The 23,609-nt window shown below is 45.5% G+C and overlaps 2 protein-coding genes across 3 annotated transcripts; one reads left to right on the top strand and one right to left on the bottom strand.

Annotated features, from left to right (window-relative positions):
- Positions 1-453: 453 nt before the first annotated feature.
- Positions 454-22,784, top strand: capn5a (calpain 5a). Of its 2 annotated transcripts, none has more exons than XM_076282032.1 (13): positions 454-553; positions 2,667-2,839; positions 8,590-8,721; positions 14,621-14,829; positions 15,016-15,208; positions 15,972-16,165; positions 17,814-17,891; positions 18,161-18,356; positions 18,498-18,620; positions 18,776-18,972; positions 20,556-20,677; positions 20,861-20,997; positions 21,115-22,784. In XM_076282032.1, the coding sequence occupies exons 2-13, from the start codon at positions 2,675-2,677 to the stop codon at positions 21,295-21,297; spliced, it is 1,929 nt and encodes a 642-aa protein (XP_076138147.1). In that variant the 5' UTR covers positions 454-553; positions 2,667-2,674; the 3' UTR covers positions 21,298-22,784. The 2 variants fall into 2 exon arrangements, with proteins under 2 accessions (XP_076138147.1, XP_076138148.1); XM_076282033.1 differs by lacking the exon at positions 454-553 and adding an exon at positions 1,496-2,218.
- Positions 13,196-13,681, bottom strand: ompa (olfactory marker protein a). Its single transcript, XM_076283064.1, has one exon. It carries the CDS (start codon positions 13,679-13,681, stop codon positions 13,196-13,198), a length of 486 nt encoding a protein of 161 aa, XP_076139179.1.
- Positions 22,785-23,609: the final 825 nt, after the last annotated feature.

Below are 23,609 nucleotides of genomic sequence, written 5' to 3'. Positions count from 1 at the left end.
TTACATTGTTATTTCTGTCGTGTAAATGTAACCACACATCACTGTCAATCGTTACTCATCAGTTCGAAACGTGTAATTTTGCTTGGATGTGTAGGCTATTTTGTTTTCAATTAGCCCACCCTCGTCACCTTAATAGCCTAGGCTACTCAACTGCTTAGTATGGTTTTGTCGCTGCCTATTAAGATTTGTTTAGTTTTACTGGCTACCATGTGGACATAGCCTAGTCTTTTTTATTTTCTTGAAACGAAGGCGCATTTACGAATACAATAATCTGGATGAAAATAACTTAGCAAATTTAGCCAATTACGACCCGTTCTCGTATTTTTCTTTTAGTGTAGCCTATAGAGAGCGTAAGGAAATAGCACATGCTCAGTTGTGGAAGAGTCTGCAAGACGGCTCCTCCCTTGTGTGTAAAAAAAGCAAAAACAAATTGAACAGAAGGGAAGACGGCGCGCACTGCAGAACAGTCAGCAGCTTTGGGACCACGCAAAGCCGTTGTCGGATTTCCCCGAGGGACGAGGAAACATAGGCTAATAGTGGAATAAGGAACGGGGTGAGTCGACAAGCCGAACTCAGGCAGGCAGAGTAGCTTATTTTACTGTTAGCACTGTAGGTAATAATATGCAAAATATCTTCTGCTCACCTACAACTACACTTTCCCTTTACTCGGCGCATTCACCAACATCCCCCTTCTTAATTACACTGTAGATGATGGTGTCGCCCACACCTTCATGGTTCGATTAAACGTTCCTGGCATGCTGCTTTGTCGTCGATGCTGACGGGCAAATACATTTTCGACTCCCTAAAATTAAGCATTCTTTAATTTCTCTCATCTCTCAACTGTTAAATACAAACATGTCTAGTGTTTTAGGACAGCTAAATTGGAAAGCTTGCACCATGACAAGGAATTCGTAACATACATCTTATGGTTAGATTTGCTTTCCGTCCAGTTGGAATTGTATCCATGTCGCTGCAGTAGTGGCAGTGGACCCTCTTTGATGGATGGCACGGGAGTAGGCTTCAGTGTTGTGGTACAGTTTCCCTTGTACAGTAGGCTAATGCATGTCTCTAGCATTTGCATGATTTGAAGACAGTGAACGAAAGCCATTAGTCAATGGCGGGCAGACGGTGCTCTTGGTAATGTACATGTAAAACGGTTTGGCTTTTGTCCATCTAGAACACCCCTTGCAAATAATTTTATGGCCATGGCTTCTGGTTATTAGCCTTCGAGGATATACCTTTAGCATTCAGGCACATAATCAATCTGAACAGGAACTTCGTGTCTCTCAGCAAAACTCCAGAGAACCTCGATTCGGCAGGTATTGCTCTTATTAGGGTAAGGGTACATGTAAGTATATAAGAGTGTCTGAGATGACATAATGAGAGAGCACCTCTCTGTAGGACTGAGAAGCAGGGGATCCAAAACTTCCCAATACAACTTATGGACAGTCAGTTTGATTTTGAACTTGTAAATAATTGCATGTCCATATTTATTTGTTATTTCACTGTAACTTCAAACTCAAACCTTCTATAAGTAGGCTATGTCAAAATGTAGTCTGTCAGATATATTCTGCAGACTGGTTTCATATTGCAATTGAGGAAAAGTATTGTCTCTGTTAGTAACCACATCACCAATACACATGATCGTATCCCTTATTCACCCTATATCCATGGACCCTGACTATGAGAGTTTGCTGTTTTCTTCTCAGAAAGGTAGCAGATGGGCATTGTTTACCCATTGGTTCCTACAGACCTAAATTAATTGTTCAATAGAAAATGCATAACAACGCTGGTGTTTACACCGCAGAAAGTTTCACTGCACTTTTATCTCCCTAGTCTCTTGACTGCAGTGTATGCCAGAGCGGAGCCAATGAATGTTTTCTCTGCACCAAGGAAACGGTACAAAAATGGAAGCTACTCAGAGAGAAAAACACATTATCCTGCTCTCCCCAGGAATGTGTCTAATTACAGACACGCTACAGAGAATGCCCTGATTCCAATCAGTAAACAAGCACATTTCATGACCGCTATATTTTTCCAATTAGAGAATACTGCATAGGTTGCTCTCATGTGTTGTGTCTTATTTGCTCGACTTAATATTTGATGTCCATTGTCTTGTGGTCAGCTGACTGACTGTAAGGCTCCTCACTAGTGGATAGCTAAAAGCTTCAGGACTGTTGAAAAGTACCTCAAGTGCAATGCTGAGGTTTTTGTTCTGGTAAGTGAAACCGGTTGTTCTGGCAGACCCTAGAATCATTGCGGAAATATCTTTCCCCATGCTGATAGAACTGTGGTAGCCTAGTTTGCGTGCGGCTTCATTTCCATTTTTTGACTCCATACATTTATAATGAACAGAAGTAGTGTATTGCTGGCTTTCACTAATGCTGGAACCATGTAGTAAAGACAATGCATGTTGTGCCAAAACTAAAATGTGTAGCCTTCCACACTAGAAAGAGAAAAATCTCTCTGTCCCCACTGGATAAAAAAAGCTGTAGTTAACCAGAACAACACTTGTACATGCTTCTCTCTGGGGAAGTTCAATTCTCTTTCAGAGCCAGCTCAGGCCGGAGAATGACCTGTGTTTTCTCCTGTGCTCATCACTAGCAGGGGAAGCTCTGAAGCCTGCATGGCTCTTGACGTGTGTTTGTCTGTCGGTTGCTTCGCAGGTGGCAGTATGTTTTCCTCGGTGAAGGGCTTCGAGGGCCAGCAGTACTCAGCCTTGAAGAGCCAGTGCCAACAGAGCGGGAAGCTCTTCGAGGACCCGCTCTTCCCTCCGACAGACGCCTCTTTGTTCTACCAGGGGAACCGCATCGGCAGAGTCCACTGGAAGAGGCCGAAGGTGAGCATTACTCCGAACCATCGCTTTATCACAGGACTTGGTCCTCAAAAAAGCAACTCGTTATAGTTCTTTCGTCCATTCAGACCAGAGATTCAAGTTTATTTACAATCCCTTTGTTTATGATAGGGCAGGGACTGTTTGGTTGTTCCTGCCCTTTCAACTTAGGTCATGACTAACAGTAGCGAGCAATTACTCACCAGTATTTATCTTCAAAGCCTTTTTTTATTGCGTCATACTGAATGAAAGACAATCAAGTAGTTTAGTTTAATTATCATTAATAATGAAAAATTGCTCAATTATTATTCATTAGCGAAATTCAACGAAGTACACAAGCAGGATTATAACAGGAAACAGGAGCACTTGAACCTTTGCAGTTACTGAAGCCCAACCTTGTTCAAATAGCTCTGAGTGTGGTGTGTTAGTGTTTCAGGTCAGAGGTAAAGGGAAAAGCAAACAGAATGCTGTGCGTAGTGGAACATGTCTTCTTGATCACGCTCAAATATTTACATTCTTTAAAAGTTTCGTTTGGGTTGTTGATCACCTGTAGTGTCCAAACAGAATCCGAGCCTTGTGTCCATGTAGGAAGTGTAGTTTCAGCAGATGGGATTTAAGGAGTTCCAACATTGTGCTTTCTAAAGCAATGAAATTTCCGTTATAGACATGACAGGGTTTTTTATGTTGGAGCCAAATGTACAAGTTATTGTTGTCTCGTTTCCTCTGATAAACTAAAAGGCTCAGCCTTTGAAAGACATCCAGCAAGCTTCTATGACTAACTGTTGAATTCATGAACTTATCATTGATGGATTATGGCATTTTAGAGGAGCTATCAGGGGGCGTGAGATGCATAGAACCGACATGCGAGTTCTCGTTGCTTATACAGGATCTGTATTTTAGACATTGAACTTCAGTTATCACATAAAGAGAGTAGGAATACGATTTGAATATTTCATTTGCATAGAATTTTACAAGGTTTGTAAGATTAACAGTTAAGATAATAAAGTCTTATTGGCCCAGGTCTTGGAGTGGCTTGACCTAGCAGATCCTGCCTGACATTAGCTGGCAGGAGCGGAGCCTACCCCTTGGATGATGAACAGGGACCAAACTGGTGGTGGTTGTGGGGAGGAAATGGGTGACTTCGAAATGATGGCCCCTAAGGCTGTGGAGAAGGCAGGTTAGATGAGTCATTATAAAACAGGTGAATACAGATGACTGGTCGAGAGTACGGTAATGAATGAATGAATGGCTGACATAGCATTAGATTCTTCCTGGTAGAACTTGCGTGAGACCTTCCATATCATGAATTTTTCTAGTCCTTAAAGAATTACAGTGAACAGTATGGAGAATTTCCATCAGTTGCAGTGTGATGCTTCAAATTGTGAAGCCTTTCTTAGTTCCATTATTCAGACCATAGAGATGATGTCATATCACAGCATACAGATGGTGGCATATGGTAGAGATGGTGTTGGTCAAAACAAGTAAAAAACAATGTTATGTATAGTTGATCGATATATTAACCTAACCCTGCTGTATGTAAAAGCAATGTGAACAGCTAGTGCTTTTTTGTATAAAAAGGCCTTCCTAGTTCCTACCCTCGTGTTTCTCCACCCTTGCATCACAATGAGCTAATCATCATCACTATGAACAGAGATGGCTGCCCCAATTGCATTTAAAACCCACATAGTGTGTGTATGAGTGTGTGTGAGAGAGAGATGTCCAGTCTCTGTTGCAGTGATTAGGGCATAAATAAGGCTTTGGTGTGTCACTTGATTGCATCAGTAATATTGAAATTGAAGTCGCAATTCATACAACATAAAGGGACCTGTCCCTCACTGAAGGAATCATGGAGGGGAGGAGGTAGATTACTCATCTGGTGTGAAAGGGATCTCCAGCCGTGCAACGATTTTGTTTGATTTTCCCGTTTTATAAGATGATTAAGTCTTCAAGGTGCCCTGCTACGTCAGGATAAATCGACAGATTCCGTGTACGCTGCAGTGCTGAGTAATGTGTGGTAATTGAAGTGAAAACCCATCCCTAAAACATTTTGGAACTTTAATGGCTAATCCCCAACAAATTGTATGGGTTTGGTGCCATTTTGATGTTTCGGTGAGATCGTGTACGCTGTGAGAAACTGGCTGTTAAGTGGTTGAGCAGCAACATAACCGTTCCTGAATATTTCCAGTGGCATTGAATAGAAAATATATTCTCTCTCATATCTGAACATTATCTATTAGATATGGTCTTCCAAAAAAAGGAGAACAGGGGATTCTACCAGCAGTCAAGACACACTGGGAGAAATGCAATAAAGATAGCACAGGTTAAACAGTCAGCGCAACCTCAGGGCATTTTGGAAGTATGATATATGGACACCTACACTGCGGCATTCTGGGTATTCTTTATCTAAAGTCGCTGTCATTATTCAGAAAAACCCCACTGTTTCTTGTGGAATATCAAATGCACACAATGACATGGCAGCAGGATTACATCATGAACAGGAGCCTTGGAGTGTGTTGAGTCTTTTCGTGTACGCATGACATTGGAAAACAAAAAAGTCTGTTTACATATTTAAGGTGGGTCAGTACTTTGGCCAGAAGTCTTTTGTCATGGAATCATGAACAGGTGTTCCCTCCAAAAACCCTTCCCCCAATCACATGGCTGTACAAGAGTCTCAAGAAGTCCAAATCACCATATCACATAAAGGAGGTGGATTTGAAACCCACTATGTGTATAGTATATCACAGACAGGATGCATTTCTCTCCCAATACTTCCTGTTTATATGGTAGTTGAATTTAATACCCCCTCTTTACTTCCTAGCCCTGATTTAGCAGCACAATAGATGGGAAATGAAGCCGTATTGGTATCCATGAATCTACATTGAAACACTTTGAGATGATCTGGCAATGGTGACTGGTTGTGATGAGCCATTAAACCCATATATATGGGGGTTCATACCACCATATTATATGTTCAGTTGTTTGGCTGCAGATTAATGATCTATTTTGGATGGGATAACTGCTTTCTACACACGTCATGGCAAATATAGTGTCATAAACCACACCTAACATAGTGTCATAAACCACACCTAATATAGTGTTCTACACCACACTAGGGCTGGGACAACGCGTCGACGTAATCGATGATGTCGACGCAAAAAATACGTCGACGAAAAATATGCGCGTCGATTCGTTAAGCATAATGTGTGCCGCTAAATAGTTTTAATTTTACACCTTCAGTGTTTCCATAAGTTGACTAATCTGTGGCTGGGGGCCACGAAATCATTTAGCTGTGCTTTTCACGAACACAGCCTTTCCTTGCCCCAGCCACTCTCTCTTGTAACGAGCCCGCTGCCCCTCCTCTGCATGTGCATTTAACAAAATATTAACGATTGTTGGATTGTTGTTGCTTGCCACATAGAAGCATTGCATAGAACACGGCGAGCTAAATTGCTATTAAATCCGCTTAGCATCGTGACCATGCTGTGCAAATGTGTTCAAAACTGCTGCATTAAAGTTAACTCTACTTAGTTTGGTCTCCTCAATGTACTATGTTGTGATGAGACCTTAGCAAAGTTATGCAATCAAGCAGTATCTCAAAGCTAACGTTAGAATACTGTTTGGATGTTGAGTTTAGCATGCTTACAGGTGTTTGTCAATTTCGTTATTCATGCAGGGCTCATTTTATTGACTCTGACACTGAATGTTTGCAAAATCCCGATGTAAATGGAAAAGTGTTTTCCAAGACTCAAAAGTGCTTGTCCCAAGGAGAAGTATGAACAGTTATTTGACTAACTACGTTATGAATTGCATCCACACATCAGCAGAGTTTTAACTGTGTTAATGTTAATTACAAGGATTCCCTCACGAACGTCGTCTTAAAAGTGACAGGCACTCAATTAGACCTATACACTACTGAACTGAATGCTACCTCTGACTAAGAATGCATGACTTATTTTGGAATCTTAAGAGCAATAAACATATATTCCAATGTTAAGGAATTCATGTTTTTGTTCATTCAGATATGTAAATCAACATGTATAAGTTATTATTAGTCAATTAATGGGGAGATAATCGAATCGGACTGAAAAAATGAATCGTTAGATTAATCGATGCATCGAAAAAATAATCGCTAGATTAATCGTTTAAAAAATAATCGTTTATCCCAGCCCTACACCACACCAACAACACCATAGCAGCTCTATCAGAGCTTCATAGGAAAGGCAAAGAGTGTGGACTGTTTACTGTGTACATGTAGTTACTCCGTAGTGTGCATGTAGTCCCTGCTCACTGTGCATGTAGTCACTCCCTTATCTGCTATTTAACAGCTGCTACTGTGCCTCCATGCTCAGTTAATGAAGCCGAAAGAGAGAAAAAGTGTAAGACAGAGAGAAAGAGAGGGAAAAAAGAGAGAGGAAGAATTGTTTAGCAGTGAAAGGTCTTGCCCGGAGCACCATGAAATGAGAATCATGTGTGTGCTGTTCCACTGGTCCAACCCTCTGCAACAATGACGGGCAGTGTGTGTGTGAGAGAGCAGAAGTGAGGGGTGTTGGTGGAGAACGTCAGCTGTGTGAGAGGAGAAGAGGCTCCTACTCCGCACCCACTCTCTCTCTCTCTCTCTCTCTCTCTCTCTCTCTCTCTCTCTCTCTCTCTCTCTCTCTCTTGTCACGCTTCCAGGCAGGCAATTAGGGTGCAGGAAAGAGACAAATGATAAAAAGCAATGCATCACAGACAATTAGGAAATATCATCTGATATTCACATTTAGATTTAACTTGAGGACTCGCTGTTATCTAAAGTGGCTAACAGACCGCACAATCAGAGCTGGACTTCGGTGCTGATGTATCCTGTTGGTTGTACTGTACTTTAGGAGTGCTTTGTGTTGTGTAATGTTGCTTTGTTTCTGAGTGTGGTTAACAGCAGGCATGGGGATTGGCCGTGGTTTGGGGTACTGTATCAGCCAGACTAGTGATGATCTGAAAAACCTCAATGTGTGGTTTCTGTCGGATGTTTTATTGCCTCGCTGTCTGCGTGCTTACAGCCTGCCTCATACCCTAGTATGCCTACTGCAAAGGCTGCTTTAAAAGATCAGCGTGTGTGTAGAGTCAGATCATTCACTTCTCTCTTTGATTTCCTGCGTACGGTCAGAGCAATGATGACAATCAGATATCCTGGCCGGCCTCCACCTCTTGTTCTCAGGCTCAGGGTTAAGCTGTGCTTAGAGCGTCGGCCTGCAAAGCTCCAAACGGTTTGGGCGTGTCCCTACCCCAACATGTGTGTTTGGGTGGCAACCTGTTTATTATCTGTGCTTGTGGTGTGAGCCACGAGGGCACCAGCCAAAACATGCCCTGGCACATTACTGTGGGAACATTCCAGGGGGAGGAACCATGGAAGTTGCTCTGCTACATTGCACATGGTTCTTGATGGTGATACTATGATCATGATACATGTCATTTCATCTCCCTGTCACTACTATCTACTGTACTGTATTGTGATATTGAATCTTGACTCTCTCTCTCTCTCTCTCTCTCTCTTTCTTTCTTTCTTTCTTTCTTTCTTTCTTTCTTTCTTTCTTTCTTTCTTTCTCTCTCTCTTTCTCTCTTTTTCTTTCTCTCTCTCTCTCTCTCTCTCTCTCTCTTTCTTTCTTTTTCTCTCTCTCTCTTTCTTTCTCTCTCTCTCTCTCTCTCTCTCTCTCTCTCTCTCTCCCTCTCTCTCTCTCCCCCCTGTGGTGACTCCTGCCCCCCGCCTTTGTCTCTCTCAGGAGCTGTGTGATGACCCGCACCTGTTTGTGGACGGGATCAGCGCTCACGACTTGCACCAGGGCCAGCTGGGGAACTGCTGGTTTGTGGCAGCGTGCTCCAGCCTTGCGTCCAGAGAGTCGCTGTGGCAGAAAGTAAGTGCTTTTTCTGTGTGTGTGTGTGTGTGTGTGTGTGTGTGTGTGTGTGTGTGTGTCCTTATCTGTCAGTGTCATTGGCTTTGTGATGGTAGTTCAGTGTGATGACGCATCTGTTTTTGGGATGTGTTGTTATAGCAGCACCGCCTGCTCCCAGTAAGGGGAAGTGGTAATTTGTGCATGAGTTTGTAAGGGGTGTGTGTGTGTGTGTGTGAGTGTGAGTGTGAGAGAGAGAGAGAGAGAGAGAGAGAGAGAGAGAGAGAGAGAGGAGAGAGAGAGAGAGAGAGAGAGAGAGAGAGAGAGAGAGAGAGAGAGAGAGAGAGAGAGAGAGAGAGAGAGAGAGAGAGAGAGAGAGAGAGAGAGAGAGAGAGAGAGAGAGAGAGAGAGAGAGAGAGAGAGAGAGAGATAGAGAAATGCCATTGGACAACTAATTGGTCAACACACTGCATGTTTTGATAAATAGGCAGCCTTATCCTGGTTTAGGGATTGGTCAAGGATGTGCTGGGTGTGTTGTTTGCAGATGACTTTGCAGGTTCCCACTGTGTTGATTTGGTAATGGAACATTCCTGGAGCAGCCAAATGCCAATACAAGTTAGTAAAATCTGTAAGGAGGGATGTTGACATTAGAACAAGGCAACCTTTAATCACACTGAAACAAGAAGTGACCAACCAGCTCTAGACAATGTGGGACTAATTTGAGTAGAAGAATGAATAGAAGAGAGGAGAAAGACTAAAGCACTATTTCCTTTCCACTATTCCCTGTGAATCACAGTTTCTCTGGTGAGAGCTCCAAAAATGTTTTGGGGAAATCGTAGTTCATGGTAGATGATGAGTCGTTTTTTCCATGTGTACCACCCCCAGTCTCTAGGGTCCATAGCCACAGTGTCATAAGATCATTTGGGTAGTGGTACTGATCTCTGGCCCTTGTGATAAGTACACTTTGTTCTTCCTGCTTGCCATGGTGCTTATTGTAAGGTCTTGCAAAATACACAATCTTTGTAAAAGTAGCATAAAATATGGATGCACTCTGTGATGAAGACATCTGATATCCACAGCAGTGGGTATTGATTTGTAATGCCATTTCCCTAAACTCGCTGAGATTGACTGGGGACTGTTTCTCTCTTTATTAATGGACCTTGATGGACGTTAAGGCCCAACTGAAGTGCAGTCGACTTTATAAAAACGTTTGAGGAAGTCTTACCATGTTCATGCACATCCTCTGTTTCAAAAGCAGAACAATCCCGCCGTCATGTGTGTTTGGCTGAGCCCGTCTCCTGTGCCAGTTGTAGCTTGGCTCGTGCGTGGTGTGGGCGGGTGAGCCCAGGGAGCATGAGTGTGTCAGGAGTCCATTTCCTGCCATCGGTCGCCTACAGAGGAAGCAGCTGCTGTGTGTGTGTGTGTGTGTGTGTGTGTGTGTGTGTGTGTGTGTGTGTGTGTGTGTGTGTGTGTGTGTGTGTGTGTGTGTGTGTGTGTGTGTGTGTGTGTGTGTGTGTGTGTGTGTGTGTGTGTGTGTGTGTGTGTGTGTGTGTGTGTGTGTGTGTGTGTGTGTGTGTGTGTGTGTGTGTGTGTGTGTGTGTGTGTGTTCATGTTCTCCAGTGTCCTAATGACACACAGGGGATAGGGAATCCAAGTCCGCAGTGCAGACCTGGAGCTCTATAGTCCTGTTCACATTTACTGCCTGTGTTTGTGAAGCCAAATGTTGTGCACTGTTTGTGTTTCTTCAAATACCTCAGCTATGTTCAGTATGCAGGTCAGTTCATTGTTCACAGGTGCAAACAAGACCTACTGGAAAGGTGTTCTCATAGAGGATCAACTAGATTTGTTGGTTGAACAGAATTGTAGGCAGTGACACTAAATCGATCTATGTGGTAGTGCATTGTGTTTAAGTGACAGTCTGTTCACAAGAAAATGGTTCTATGTTGAAGAATGTTTGACCGATACAATTCTTGAGGCTCACAATCACGACCCATTCTACTGCATCGTGGCTTTCTTCATACAGCCTAGCTGTAGTGCAGGTGAACTCCTCGGAGAAAAGCCGAGCAGGTTTTGTAATAGGCCTACCACTTATTTGTTGCTGCAGTGCTGATGTGAGGTGCAGTCCCCTGATGAGAAATGGTGGCGAATACAATGCTTGCCAGATGTCCTGCAGCAGCTTTAGAAAATAATCAGCCTGAATTCCTGAGTCCATTTGTATTCAGACTGAAGACCGATAGCCCCTTATTTCTTAGAACTCATCTTGTTTTGTCTCAGTTGTTGTGACTTGTGGAGAATTGTATTGGGCTTGTGGCCTAGACAGAGGAAAATATTCAGGCTTTTATTCCACACAATGGAAATAGCTGATGCAAGATGATGTGAGGAGGGAGTTATTGGGTTGCATTTTGGCTCATTATTAATGCCCAAGGCTAGCTGACATCGAGGTTACTAGGGTGCTCAGAATTGTCACCTCAAACTCAGGGTTCGGTCTTTTTTAGATCCTCTCCCTATCCACCTCTGGCACCACTGGGATTGCTTTGTTGTGGAGATGTGTTGGTTGGAGTGGAAAATGTTTTGTCACTGGAGTTGGGATTCAGGGCTGAGTATGTCCTCCCACATCCTATTGACCTGTTTGTGTGTGTGGGTGTGTGTGTGGGTGTGTGTGTGGGTGTGTGGGTGTGGGTGTGTGTGTGGGTGTGGGTGTGTTCCCCAGTATTAAATCCATAGCCTTTCTCACCCCCCACCCCACCCCTCCCCTTCTCTCTTCCGCCTCTACCTCCCAAGGCTCCTGTGTGCATTCCTGCTCTTCCAGAGTCCTCCTTCCCTCCCGAGGTCTCATTAGCGGCGTGTCTCTAGCTCTCGTCCGTAAAGCAGGAGGCGCACATCCTCCGCGTCCCTCCTGTTGCTGCTGTTGCCCCCCAGAAGAGGCTTCGCTGTGGGCACACGGCGTGCCGCGAGGCACAGGCAGCACCACGGTGTTCTCTCAAGCGTGGCTGAGAGGAGGCACACTGCTACCTGCAGAGCCTCAGCTTAGAGCGACACACCTTATTAACATTTCACTGGTGCACCAAATTGTCTTTGTTTGATGTGAGGCGGTTTAGAATTGGGTCTTTTAGCCAGATAGTTCAGTGAGGCAATATGTAGCCTTTTTAGTATTCTTTCAGCATCTCAGTAGGCGTACTTACATTCTCTCGCTTGTTTGGAGTCTGCACTGATCAGGAATAGTCGTGTTAGGCGTGGGTGGGGTTTTGCTGTCCACAACATTATTGATGCCAAATCAAGAGGTGAAGGCAGGAGGTGAAGGTTACACCACTGAGTTATAGAGCGTGCCTCATTCATCGTCATTTGTGTCAATATATTCTAATCTAGTTCAACAAGAGTGGGGGAATAATACCAGGACCCCATAACTTGACTCAGAACCTGCCGATTATGAATAGGAGGCTGCTGGCTGACCAGATGGAGAATTCTGTCCAATACCCAATGGCTCAGGCTGAATCTTTGACTTTGCCTCTGCTGATGTAACCTTCCAAATTGTAAATTAGAAGCAAAAGGCTTTTATAGCGTCATAAACCAGGTCATGTCCGCCAAAGGAGCTACAGTTGAGCTCTTTGGTATTCATTAATCATGAATTATTTATTATTTTAGTTTTAGTGGTCCTGTTGAGATGCCCTCTGTTTACAGAGTGGTACAGTATGTCCTTAGTATGTCAGCCTAAGCATTCAGCCGATAATTACAACCAGTATCGATTGATCTCTGAGCCACTGTCTGCTGTGACGGCAAAGCTGCTGACCTCATACACTGACCAGTGGCACGGAGAGGGACGTAGCTGCCCCAGCATATATGATGTATATACACATGCAAAACACACACGCACGCAATCGTATGCAGCCTATATAACATAAGTAGAGAGAGCAGGAGAATGAGCCAGAATAATAGTAATTTAATTAGCAGTGTTAAACATCACATATTCTGTCATGGTTTCCGTTATAGGGATACATTATTCCTTCGGTGCAAATATCCATACATTGTATTCATGGCAATTGCTTTGGCATTGTACACAAATCACATAAATTATTGACATTAGAAAAGTTCTTGGATTAATCAAATCAAATAAAGTCCTATGAATCCTATTTTAGTTAGCATTCACCTACTGGTTAGCTCTGAGAAACATTAGAAGTGTGCAGTCAAACTACAGGAGATTCAAGTATCATAATGCACAAATTAAAGTATTTTGCTCCTGCTACCCCAAACACTAAAGTAAACATTAAACATTTGCTGTAATAATTTAATAAGTAACAGAATAATATTTAGTCAGGACACTGACATGTCTAACAGGCAGTGCTTAAAAGATTTGTCTGGACATCTGTACTGAAAGGGTAGTAGTATAGAAGCAGAAGTGGACAGTACTATATATATATATATAAGACCTAGCCGTAGCAAGAGTACTAACTGTGCCTGCTGAGTGGGGCTGCAGCAGCCCATGTTGGGGTCAGGGTCAGCATCAAGCTGCGTTGGGCTTGAACACCACTGAGCAGCTGATGTTGGCTTTCTCAGCGCCCTCCTTGAAAGCGAACAGAAAGTACATCACCTTGCGCACCTTGGCCAGCTCCGCGAGCCGCTCGCCGAACTCCTGGATGTCGGCCTCCAGGCACTTGAGTGGCGCGTCGTCGGGGTCGCCGGCAGAGCGCCAGAACTGGCCGTTGGGCTCCAGCAGCTGCCGCGTCATCAGGTTGGTCAGGTCGGGCGTCCACAGCTGCGATATTCCCGTGACGGAGAGGCGCCCGTGGCCCTTCATGCTTACCTCCCAGCGGCAGAAGGTGAGGTCCTGCGTGGAGAAGTCCAGGCGGTAGACGGCCTCGTAGGGCAGCAGTAGCCGCTCGCCATCCTGCCTCTTCAGGCCCTTCTGCTGCAGCGATTGCACCCGCAGGCGCATCACCTCGGTCAGCTGCAGGTCCTCCACGAAGGCCAGCTCCAACTCTGAAGCCATAGCTCACTCTCTTTTCTCTCTTCTCCTCTCTTCTCTCTTCTTCTGTCTTCTCTCTTCTTGTGGACGCACTCGCTCTCTCAGTAGCAGCAGCAGGCAGGGCAGGTTGATGCTCTCTGACGCGATGGCTGATCTGAGTGGATCCCTGGCGTTCATTCTCTGTCTGTTTTTCTACACCCCCCACCTACCCGTCGCTGTCTCCCTCCCATCAGTCCCTGAGGGCAGAAAGGCTCATTTTGTTTGGGACGTTATTGATTGTGTCACACCATGCAGCAGGATGTATGTGTGTGTCTGTGTTTGTGTGTGTGTGTGTGTGTGTGTGTGTGTGTGTGTGTGTGTTGGGGGGGGGGGGGGGAGGGGCGCTGATGTGTGCAGAGCAAAGAATTTCTGTTAGAAACAGTAAGAGGAGGGATTTACGCTTGGTGATGTGTGTGTTCATGTGTTGGAGTGCTAGGCAACGGATGCTAATGACGTAAAATAAAGCTCAAAGTAGGGGATTCCCGTAGGGCGCTGGGAGCCAATTAGAGGTTCTACCTGGTTTGCTTGTGTACTGAGGGAATTGTGATGGGAATGAGTTCTCTGTTCCCACTGGTGTCAGGTTGCTATCTGTCACTTCTCTCCTCTGAAACTAATGTAGATCAGAAGTTCTGAATGCATAACACAGGATGTCATTTTGAACCATTATGGTTTAAGAATTGACATATTATTTGCTGTGTATTGAGTGCCAGTGAAGCATTTCAATAGTCCACTTCACTGGCATTAATTGCCTTTGTCTCATCCACTGCGGCTTGTGTATTGTGTAACTCTTCAGGGTTGACTGAGGACACAGGCAAGCCCAACTGCTTACAACAGAAGGTTATAAACAACTAATAATACCATATCACTATCAAATCTATGTGCTCTAACCAGCTATGACACATCATGTCATGCTTGTGTCTTCAGGTCATTCCCGATTGGAAGGAGCAGGAATGGGACACGGAAAAGCCGCAATCCTATGCTGGAATTTTCCACTTCCGGTTCTGGCGCTTTGGCGAGTGGGTGGACGTGGTTATTGATGACCGGCTGCCGACCGTAGATGGAAACCTGGTCTACTGCCACTCCAATGACAGCAATGAGTTCTGGAGTGCACTGGTGGAGAAGGCCTATGCCAAGTAAGTCAGCGGCCTAGTTTGCCAATTTGCAAGGTGTTGAACAACAATGAATTGAGCCTTACTTAGTTGTGTTTAGCATGTATATGGATGAATAAATGTGGTCAGTCTGGTTTCATACTGCCAAAATATTCAAGTTGAATAGTCAGAATCCCAGGAGATGCGTCCGTATTTGTCCACTCCCATCAGGTTGTATGGCTGCTATGAGGCGCTGGATGGAGGGAACACAGCCGACGCGCTGGTGGACTTCACGGGGGGAGTCTCGGAACCCATGGACCTGGACGAGGGCCAGTTTGCCACAGACGAGGCCGCCCGCAACGAGCTGTTTGAGCGCGTGCTGAAGGTCCACAACCGTGGCGGACTCATCAGCTGCTCCATACGGGTAAGAGGGACACACGGGACAGAGGGACTAGGGCCTGAAGCCACACTTCAGTGGGGAGGACCTCATGGCATGAACTCTCCCATGCTTGCAATTCTGTGTGTGCTTGTGAGTATGTCTGTTACGCCTGTTACGCCTGTGAGTGTGCTTGTTATGCGCCACACAATCGGAATATTCAGACTTAACATATTATCTCTGTATAAACATGCATAAACATTGAGTGTTTTGGGTCTCACCTTTATATTTTTCTTGTTTTTTTTGCTGACATACTGACTGCTTGACAATGGTATTTCTACCACAGTATTAAGTATTGGTGTGTGTGTATGTGTGCGTGTGCGTGCGCGTGTGTGTGTGTGCGCGTGTGTGTGCGTGTGTGTGTGTGTGTGTGTGTGTGTGTGTGTGTGTGTGTGTGTGTGTGCGTGCGCGTGTGAGTGAGTAGCCTGTAATTTCCTGAGGCCCGGCGTGCAGGCCACTGGAGCTGACAGGTGTGTTTTGGCAAGATTGACGAGGTCAGCTCAGCTAATGGAGCTTCATAGCGTAACTCCATCTGAGCTCCGCCTGGCAGCCTGCTCATTAGCAAATCCAATTGCCTCCGCTCAATTAAACAGAGGCTGGAGAATTCCAACATTGGTCCATCACCCCCCCCCCCCTCCCCTTCCTCCACACCCAGAAACAATCGCAAAGACAATCATGTGGTTCACGTCGTAGCAGGGGTAAGACGGAAGAGGTTCTAAGAATAGCCGTCTCAGCTCTCCTTGTCTCCTAGGCAACCACCTCTGCCGACATGGAGGCGCGCCTGGCCTGCGGCCTGGTGAAGGGTCATGCGTACGGCGTGACAGACGTGCGCAAGGTGAGGCTGGGCCACGGCCTACTGGCTTACTTCAAGTCTGAGAAGCTCTCCATGATCCGCATGAGGAACCCTTGGGGAGAGAGGGAGTGGAACGGGCCCTGGAGTGACAGGTGAGCACACTACTGCCCCCTAGGGCACAGGAGGGAGTTCCACAAGAGCAGGTGTCTGCCTTGGCTGGATAACTGTGCTGAGCAAAACCTAGAAACCTCTCAAATTTGGGACATTGACCTGAACAAAGTGAAATATGCTGGAGGGTTGGTTCTTGATACTTTTGCTGGAATAACTCAGTAATTGTACCTTGTGAAATTTCCTTTCAACAGTATGAACATAATATGGGGGATGGGGTGGGGAGGTGGCGGGGTTCTAATTTTAGGTGCCTGTAATTTGAGCTCCTCAAGTGTTGCCATTTAATTAGATTACCAGCAGAAAAATATATTGACATGAAGGCCAGAGCAGTGGCTTGAGTGTGCGGAATCAAAGCCAAGGAGTAAGCACTAGAAGGAGCTCACAGGCTGTCAGGATCTATAGCCATCACGCTCTCTGAACCCTTTCCCCTCCAATCTCATCACGCTTGGCACAGTGTGAAAAGCTCTGCTTTGCACGCTGGTCTACCGCCACCTGCTGGCTGTAATTATTGCATTAGAAACAAATCAAACCTTCAGTCTCCAGGGCAGTCAAGTGCACACATACAGACAAATATATTTTAAATAGTTTGGAATTAGACTGATTTTGTTGGGTGATTATTTGTTTAGTTGCATTTGTAATATCCTGAGGCTTTTAATAATTTACATGGGTTAGCTGAACTTTCTCTGATAACCTTGAGCAAGGAAGACCGTGAGGTGTGAAATTAATTTCAAAGCCTTCAGGCTCCCAGCCTACACAGTCTTTGTCTGATTGTTTCATTTAGATAAACACTACACAGGCTTAAATGTGTACTAGGTGCTCTGTTGTTGTCAAATCATAAAACATGCTCTGAGATTTACCACAGGTCTGTAATTTGGAAAGGACAGTGATAGAAAATACTCATATATTCTTGATTCCATTGCATATGTCAGGTGTTATGTTTTGTGTTTGTTGGTGTTTTAAAATATGTAAATGAGTACAAGTAAAACCCTGAGGCAGAGAAATAAGAATCATCAAATAAAGAGCGGCGTTGGGAAATGCCCCGCTGCCGTGCTTTCCCGAATGGCACACTTCTTGTTTTGTAAGCATTTCTTCCTTGCCAACAAAAGATACGATGCCTTTTAATGTCGGGCGTATCGATGCTGGTAGACTGCCCAGTTGAATTTGCTGAATATCAGCTCACAGGCTGCAGAGCAGGTAGCCCTAATCACGTCTGAGAAATCACGCCAGCGCACGCCTCTCATCTGGGGCCTCTGCTCTGTGTCATGCAGCCTTAAATGATTAAGGAGGGGGAAATCTGATTCCAGACCAGCCGGGCCCCTCATAACTTGCCACATAAATTATTCACAAAAAGCTTTCAGATGCCTAATACTCAGCCTCTGGTGTGTGTGTGTGTGTGTGTGTGTGTGTGTGTGTGTGTGTGTGTGTGTGTGTGTGTGTGTGTGTGTGTGTGTGTGTGTGTGTGTGTGTGTGTGTGTGTGTGTGTGTGTGTGTGTGTGTGTGTGTGCGCGTGTGTGTGCGTGTGCGCGTGTGCGTGTGTGCGTGTGTGCGCGTGTGTGCGTGCGTGTGTGTGTGTGCGTGTGCGTGTGTGCGTGTGTGTGTGTGCGTGTGTGCGCGCGTGTGTGCTTGCGCTAGCTCTGAGGAGTGGCAGAAGGTGAGCAAAAGCGAGCGGGAGAAGCTGGGGGTGACCGTAGAGGACGACGGAGAATTCTGGTGAGGCCGTGTGTCAAATGTTGTTCTTATTTGTTAACCATAGAAATCTATTTTTATTATTTCTGTATGTTTCTCTTTTCCCTGAGTCGTGATGAATTTGTGGAATGTTCTCTACCATCCCTGCTGAAGTGCCATGTGTCAGATCCTCCCTGTGATCCGTGTCTTTGCCCCTGTGGTGTTTTCAATCATCCTGAGAAGTTAACATTGGGTTCCTCTCCTTCCTAACTGCCTCCCCGCCCTTCTCCATGACCCCTGACCCCTGACCCTAGGATGAACTTTGAGGACTTCTGTAAGTACTTCACCGATCTGATCCTGTGTCGGCTCATCAACACCTCCTACCTAAGCATCCACAAGACCTGGGAGGAGGCGGTGGTACACGGCTCCTGGAGAACCCATGACGACCCGCGACGGAACCGCTCAGGGGGCTGCATCAACCAAAAACCCACCTACTTACAGAACCCTCAGGTACCACTGGGTTCTCTCTCTCTCTCTCTCTCTCTCTCTCTCTCTCTCTCTGTCTCTCTCTGTTCATCTATCTTTTTATCTATCTATTGATATAAACCAATGAACTTTCCTTAATTCTGTGTATGCGTTCTCTTCCTTTAGTATGTGTTCGACGTGACGAAGAGTGAGGATGAGGTGCTGATCTGCCTGCAGCAGAGAGACCGCAGGGCTCGGCCCAGCGAGGGCAAAGGGGAGAACCTGGCCATCGGCTTTGATCTCCACCGGGTACGCAGCTCAGTGACCACTCATGTCTACCTCAGAGTTCCCAAATGAGCTGGACTTGTGAGGGGGTGTGATATTAGCACACTCTCCTTGTTGTTATGGCTGATGCCAAGCGAGGGTTTTGTCTGCAGCTGGCTGATCCCTCTTTTGTCCACTAGGTGGAGCTGAACAGGAAGTATCGCATGCACATCACCCAGCAGAAGGTGGGCAGCTCCATCTACATCAACTCGCGCTGCGTGTTCCTCCGCCAGGACCTGAAGGAGGGCCGCTACGTCATCATCCCCACCACTTTTGATCCCGGCATGGAGGGTGACTTCCTGCTACGTCTTTTCACCGATGTGCCTGCAGACTGCAGGTGGGTCTGCACTCTGCACCTCTGAGCTCTCCGCAGGTGTCTCTGACAACCCTCCATGTAGATGATCCGCTTCTTTCACATCCCATATGCACTGTGTAAACATTGTGTACATTGTGTCTTGCATTGTGTGAACCTCTGAATGGTACAATCCACCAAACAGTTTATGTGCTATGTTTAACACTGTTTTTTACTGTATATACGGAGTTAAGTCCATTGTTCTCTATGTCATCGTGTTGGTAATTTCGTTGATTCCTCATTTGTATTTGGCTAAGTAAAGAGATTTGGCTAGTGATTTTTAACTACAGTCTAGATTGGAGATTATCCTAACAGTCTGATTCTCCTGGATTTGGATCATCCAGTGTGTCATACTCACTCAATGACAGTGTGTGTGTGTGTGTGTGTCAAAGTCAAAGTCAAAGTCAAAGTCAGCTTTATTGTCAATTTCTTCACATGTTCCAGACATACAAAGAGATCGAAATTACGTTTCTCACTATCCCACGGTGGAGACAAGACATATTTTAACAATTTTAAGTCCACAGACAAACATAACATTCAAGTAAACAAAAAAGTAAGTAAATAAGTAAATAAGAGGGCACATATAATGAAAAAATAAGAGCAGCAAAATTTGGTTGAAATTGTGCATAGACAGTCAATAAAATAAAATACTAGTGCAAAGTCAGGCCAATAAGAGGCTGAGGTAGTTCTGTTTGACCTAAGTAAGAAATAAAGTGGCATAGTGGTGCAAGTTATGTAAGAGCAGCAGAAGTGTTGTGTTTCCAGGACAACAACAACAAGTTGCAAAGTGTACAAGTGTGCAAGTGGAGTGGTGCAGGCGGCCATTTGTGGGTCCAATGTCCAGGATGTTATGTAGCTGAGGGTGGAGGGGGGAGAGGAGGGAGAGAGTTCAGCATCCTAACAGCTTGGTGTATGAAGCTGTTGGTGAGTCTGGTAGTGCGGGAGCGCAGGCTTCTGTACCTCTTCCCAGAGGGCAGTAGATCAAACAGATTGTGAGCGGGGTGACTTGCATCACTCACAATTTTGGTCGCCTTGCGGGTGAGGTGGGTGGTGTAAATGTCCTTCAGGGAGGGGAGTGAAGCACCAATAATCCTTCCAGCTGTGTTCACTATGCGCTGCAGGGCTTTCCTGTTGTATTCAGTGCAGCTTCCGCCCCACACAGCGATACAGCTGGAGAGGATGCTCTCAATGGTGCCTCGGTAGAATGTGGTCATGATGGCTGGTGGAGCACTTGCTCGCCTGAGTTTCCGCAGGAAGTACAGGCGGCGCTGAGCTCTCTTCGCCAGTGATGCTGTGTTGGTGGTCCAGGAGAGGTCTTCACTGATGTGCACCCCCAGGAATTTGGTGCTGCTCGCTCTCTCCACCACAGCACCGTCGATGGTCAGTGGCAGGTGTTGGGTGTGACCTCTCCGGAAGTCAACAACAATCTCTTTGGTCTTGCTGACGTTCAGCAGGAGGTTGTTGTCCCTGCACCACGTGGTCAGATGGTCGACCTCCAACCTGTGTGTGTGTGTGTGTGTGTGTGTGTGCGTGTGTGTGTGTGTGTGTGTGTGTGTGTGTGATCTCAGAGAGCTGACGCTAGATGAGCCTCCCCAGACGTGCTGGTCAGGCCTATGTGGCTACCCTCAGCTGGTCACTCAGGTCCATGTGGTGGCTGCGGACGGCCTTCTGGCCCAGGACTCAGATGGAGGTAGACTACAGCACCCTCTGCTGGACATTTGATAATGATGTTTGGTTTACAAAATGAATACTCTTGCAGAGAAAAGTTATTATGTGAAATATGCATGCATTTCAAAACAAAAGTAACGTTTACACAGTGATGCAGTGGAGTGAAGTACTAGTTAGTCCTTATAGAGTGTGCTTCTGATCTCAGCCTCAGACCCCTACGTGATCATCCGCTGTGAGGGAGAGAAGGTGCGCTCATCAGTCTTCAAAGACACGTGCAACCCCCAGTTTGATGTCAAGGGGCTCTTCTACAGGAAGAAGGCCAAAGAGGGAGTCCTCATAGAGGTGGGTTTCTTTCTCTCTTTATCTGTGTGTACCTGGGCTTTTGTCATTCCCTTCAGCCATGTCAGTAATAAGTATGTGCTTCTCTCCCCTTCTTCCTCTGTTCACTTCTGCTGACAGATTTGGAACCACAACATCATCAAAGATTCCTTCCTGGGTCAGGTGTCTCTCAAGGCCGACCCCAATGACCAACAGCTGCAGCACACTGTTCATCTGCGCGACCGTGGCAATCAGCAGAGCAATGACCTCCCTGGCACACTTACTGTTCGAGTTCTGACCAGCGACGTTCTTACCAACATCTGAGGCCTGCTGCATACATTCACACACAGACACACACACACATATCACTGTCCATCATCATCATTATCTACATCCTATACCTTTCTACGCTACTCTCTCTTTTAGAAATGGTGGCAGCCTATGGACTTGAGAATCACTATGCCTTCCCAACAAGATCTCTTTCCATTGAAGATGAATGAGCTTTAGTCCCTGCTGCGCCACCAACTTTTACAGTCAAAAACAATTTGTCAGTGTTGTCCTTAGCGGCACAGGAAGCATGCCAAAATAAAGTGTCATTGCCAACCAGGAAGACTGGACATTTGAGCGTCCCTTTGAGGAGAATAACTTTATACAATGTCACGTTTGCCAAACATTTCCTTCTACTGAGGCTATGTTTTCATTTTGTTTACGTCTCCGAGTTGTGTAGCTACTTGTTGAAGCGATGTATGGGACCAAAGAGTGTCACGCAGGGTTAAAAACGTCTCCCTGCTACAACTGCCTCAGTTGTTTGCCAAGTGCTTACCACAGCTTATCTTTGTACCTTACCACAGAAGTACCTGATCCCCTCCGGCATCCAGGGCTGCGCTGGATTAATGTGCAGTTCTCAGGGCCTCTTTTCTAGGGCCCAGTGGCTTGAGGCTCCCCCTGACCAATGGACACAATGTGACGCTGTTGCAGATTTGCCCCGCCGAGGGGACAGTGGTGGTGGGGGTGGGGGTGGGGGGGGGGAGTTTTGCATACAGTTTGGATATGATGTTTGCCACCCTGGTGAATGAATGTGCAAAATGAGTCTTTTCTGTCCATCTGTGGCCCCTCTCCCTTAGTTATTTTCCTCTCATGCAGAGGCTGAAGAGCGAAGCGTGTGCCATGGCCGAAGGCGCTCACTGAGAGCAGTTAGTGTTAGTGCGTTGGTGTCATGTGATGAGTAGGTTGTAACATTACAGTACAGATAGATCTATTGATTCTATGAAAGTGGCATATTTACATTTTTTTTTATTCTCGTGGTTTTATCATTGTTTTTCCAACCATTTGTCGAATGAAGAAATGCATGCAAGATGACTACTTATATGAAATGACTTACAGGCTTGGCCTAAGCATATCTGAAAAAGCCTGTTTACACATATAAACAACTGCTTTTGTTTACAAAGGAGTGAGTTATTGTTAAGTCAGTTGAAACTCCTGTATTGCATACATAGTTTGTAGTTTATATTATGGGCAAAGATAAATATGAATATCTGTTCATGATTATGATTTCACTCAAAGTGTCAGGGGCTGGACATAATTTCTTTGCCATTTGGTCGTTTATATGTTTAAATGACATTTTGATTTCCTCTTTTATGGGGATTTTATAATTTTTTAGTTTGGTTTACTTTATATTGTGTTTTGTATGTCCCAATTGTGTACATTATAATCTCAGTATTCATTTTTTACTCTTTTACGTGTATCCGTGTCAATCAAGTCCAGCAAGCTGGTTAGTACTAATAAACTCCGATACAAATGTGGGATGCAAATTTCTGTGCCCTGTTTTCACAAAATATTGCATCTTGTTTTTATTACATTTACAGATTATTATGACAATCACAGAATTGTTTCTTTACAGTCTTTAATACAATATTGCATCATTAAAAAGAGACACTTGTTGTCTGACCTCAGCTCTGCTAGGAGTGATAACATTCATCGGATCGGACACATTTCTGCTGTAGTGTTCTAGTTGGGCTCTATCTGTTCCGTACAGGTTTGTGCAAAGCTGGGGTGTTATGATGTAGACCCTGCTGCACAGCTGTCTGTGCATTCTACCATCACGGCCTGGACTGCACCATAAGAGTCGATGATGCGTAAGAATTGCCAGTGAAATTACAACTCTGACAGAAGGGGAAGCCGTGACCTTTTCCACACAACACTATCAGGAAGGAGGGGTAAATTAGCTCTGAGTGTGTGTGTCACAGAGTTAGAAAAAATGTAGATTCTCATTTGAGAATGATGGATTGACCTCGCACACTGTATGCACCCCACAGAGTTCTCTCCCTCTCCCTCCCTCTCTCTCCCTCTCTCCGCGTGCCTGCCCTGACCCCTCCCTCTCCTGAGGGGGATCAGTGGCAGTGAATGAGACAGGGCTGCCGTGTCACTCCTAATACCTCACAGAGCACCGGCAGCAAGTGCCCGTGTGGCCTCCCGCACACTTCAAACACACACCCGCATACACACACACACACACACACACACACAGGGGGCACACACACTCGCGCACCATCAGTGGACAGTCCTCTCACCTGTGTGGAAATAACGGGACCCTCTACAGATCCCCGCGGAGGAGTGGAGTTATTCAGAATAGTGGA

Source organism: Alosa pseudoharengus, unplaced genomic scaffold (genome assembly GCF_046254945.1).
Source record: "Alosa pseudoharengus isolate Yale_2024_CS ecotype anadromous, Long Island Sound unplaced genomic scaffold, YU_APseudo_1.1 YU_APseudo_1.1_scf_13, whole genome shotgun sequence".
Taxonomy (NCBI): Eukaryota; Metazoa; Chordata; class Actinopteri; order Clupeiformes; family Clupeidae; genus Alosa; species Alosa pseudoharengus.
The sequence above is the reverse complement of the archived record's forward strand: the minus strand, read 5'-3'. Positions and strand labels throughout refer to the sequence as shown.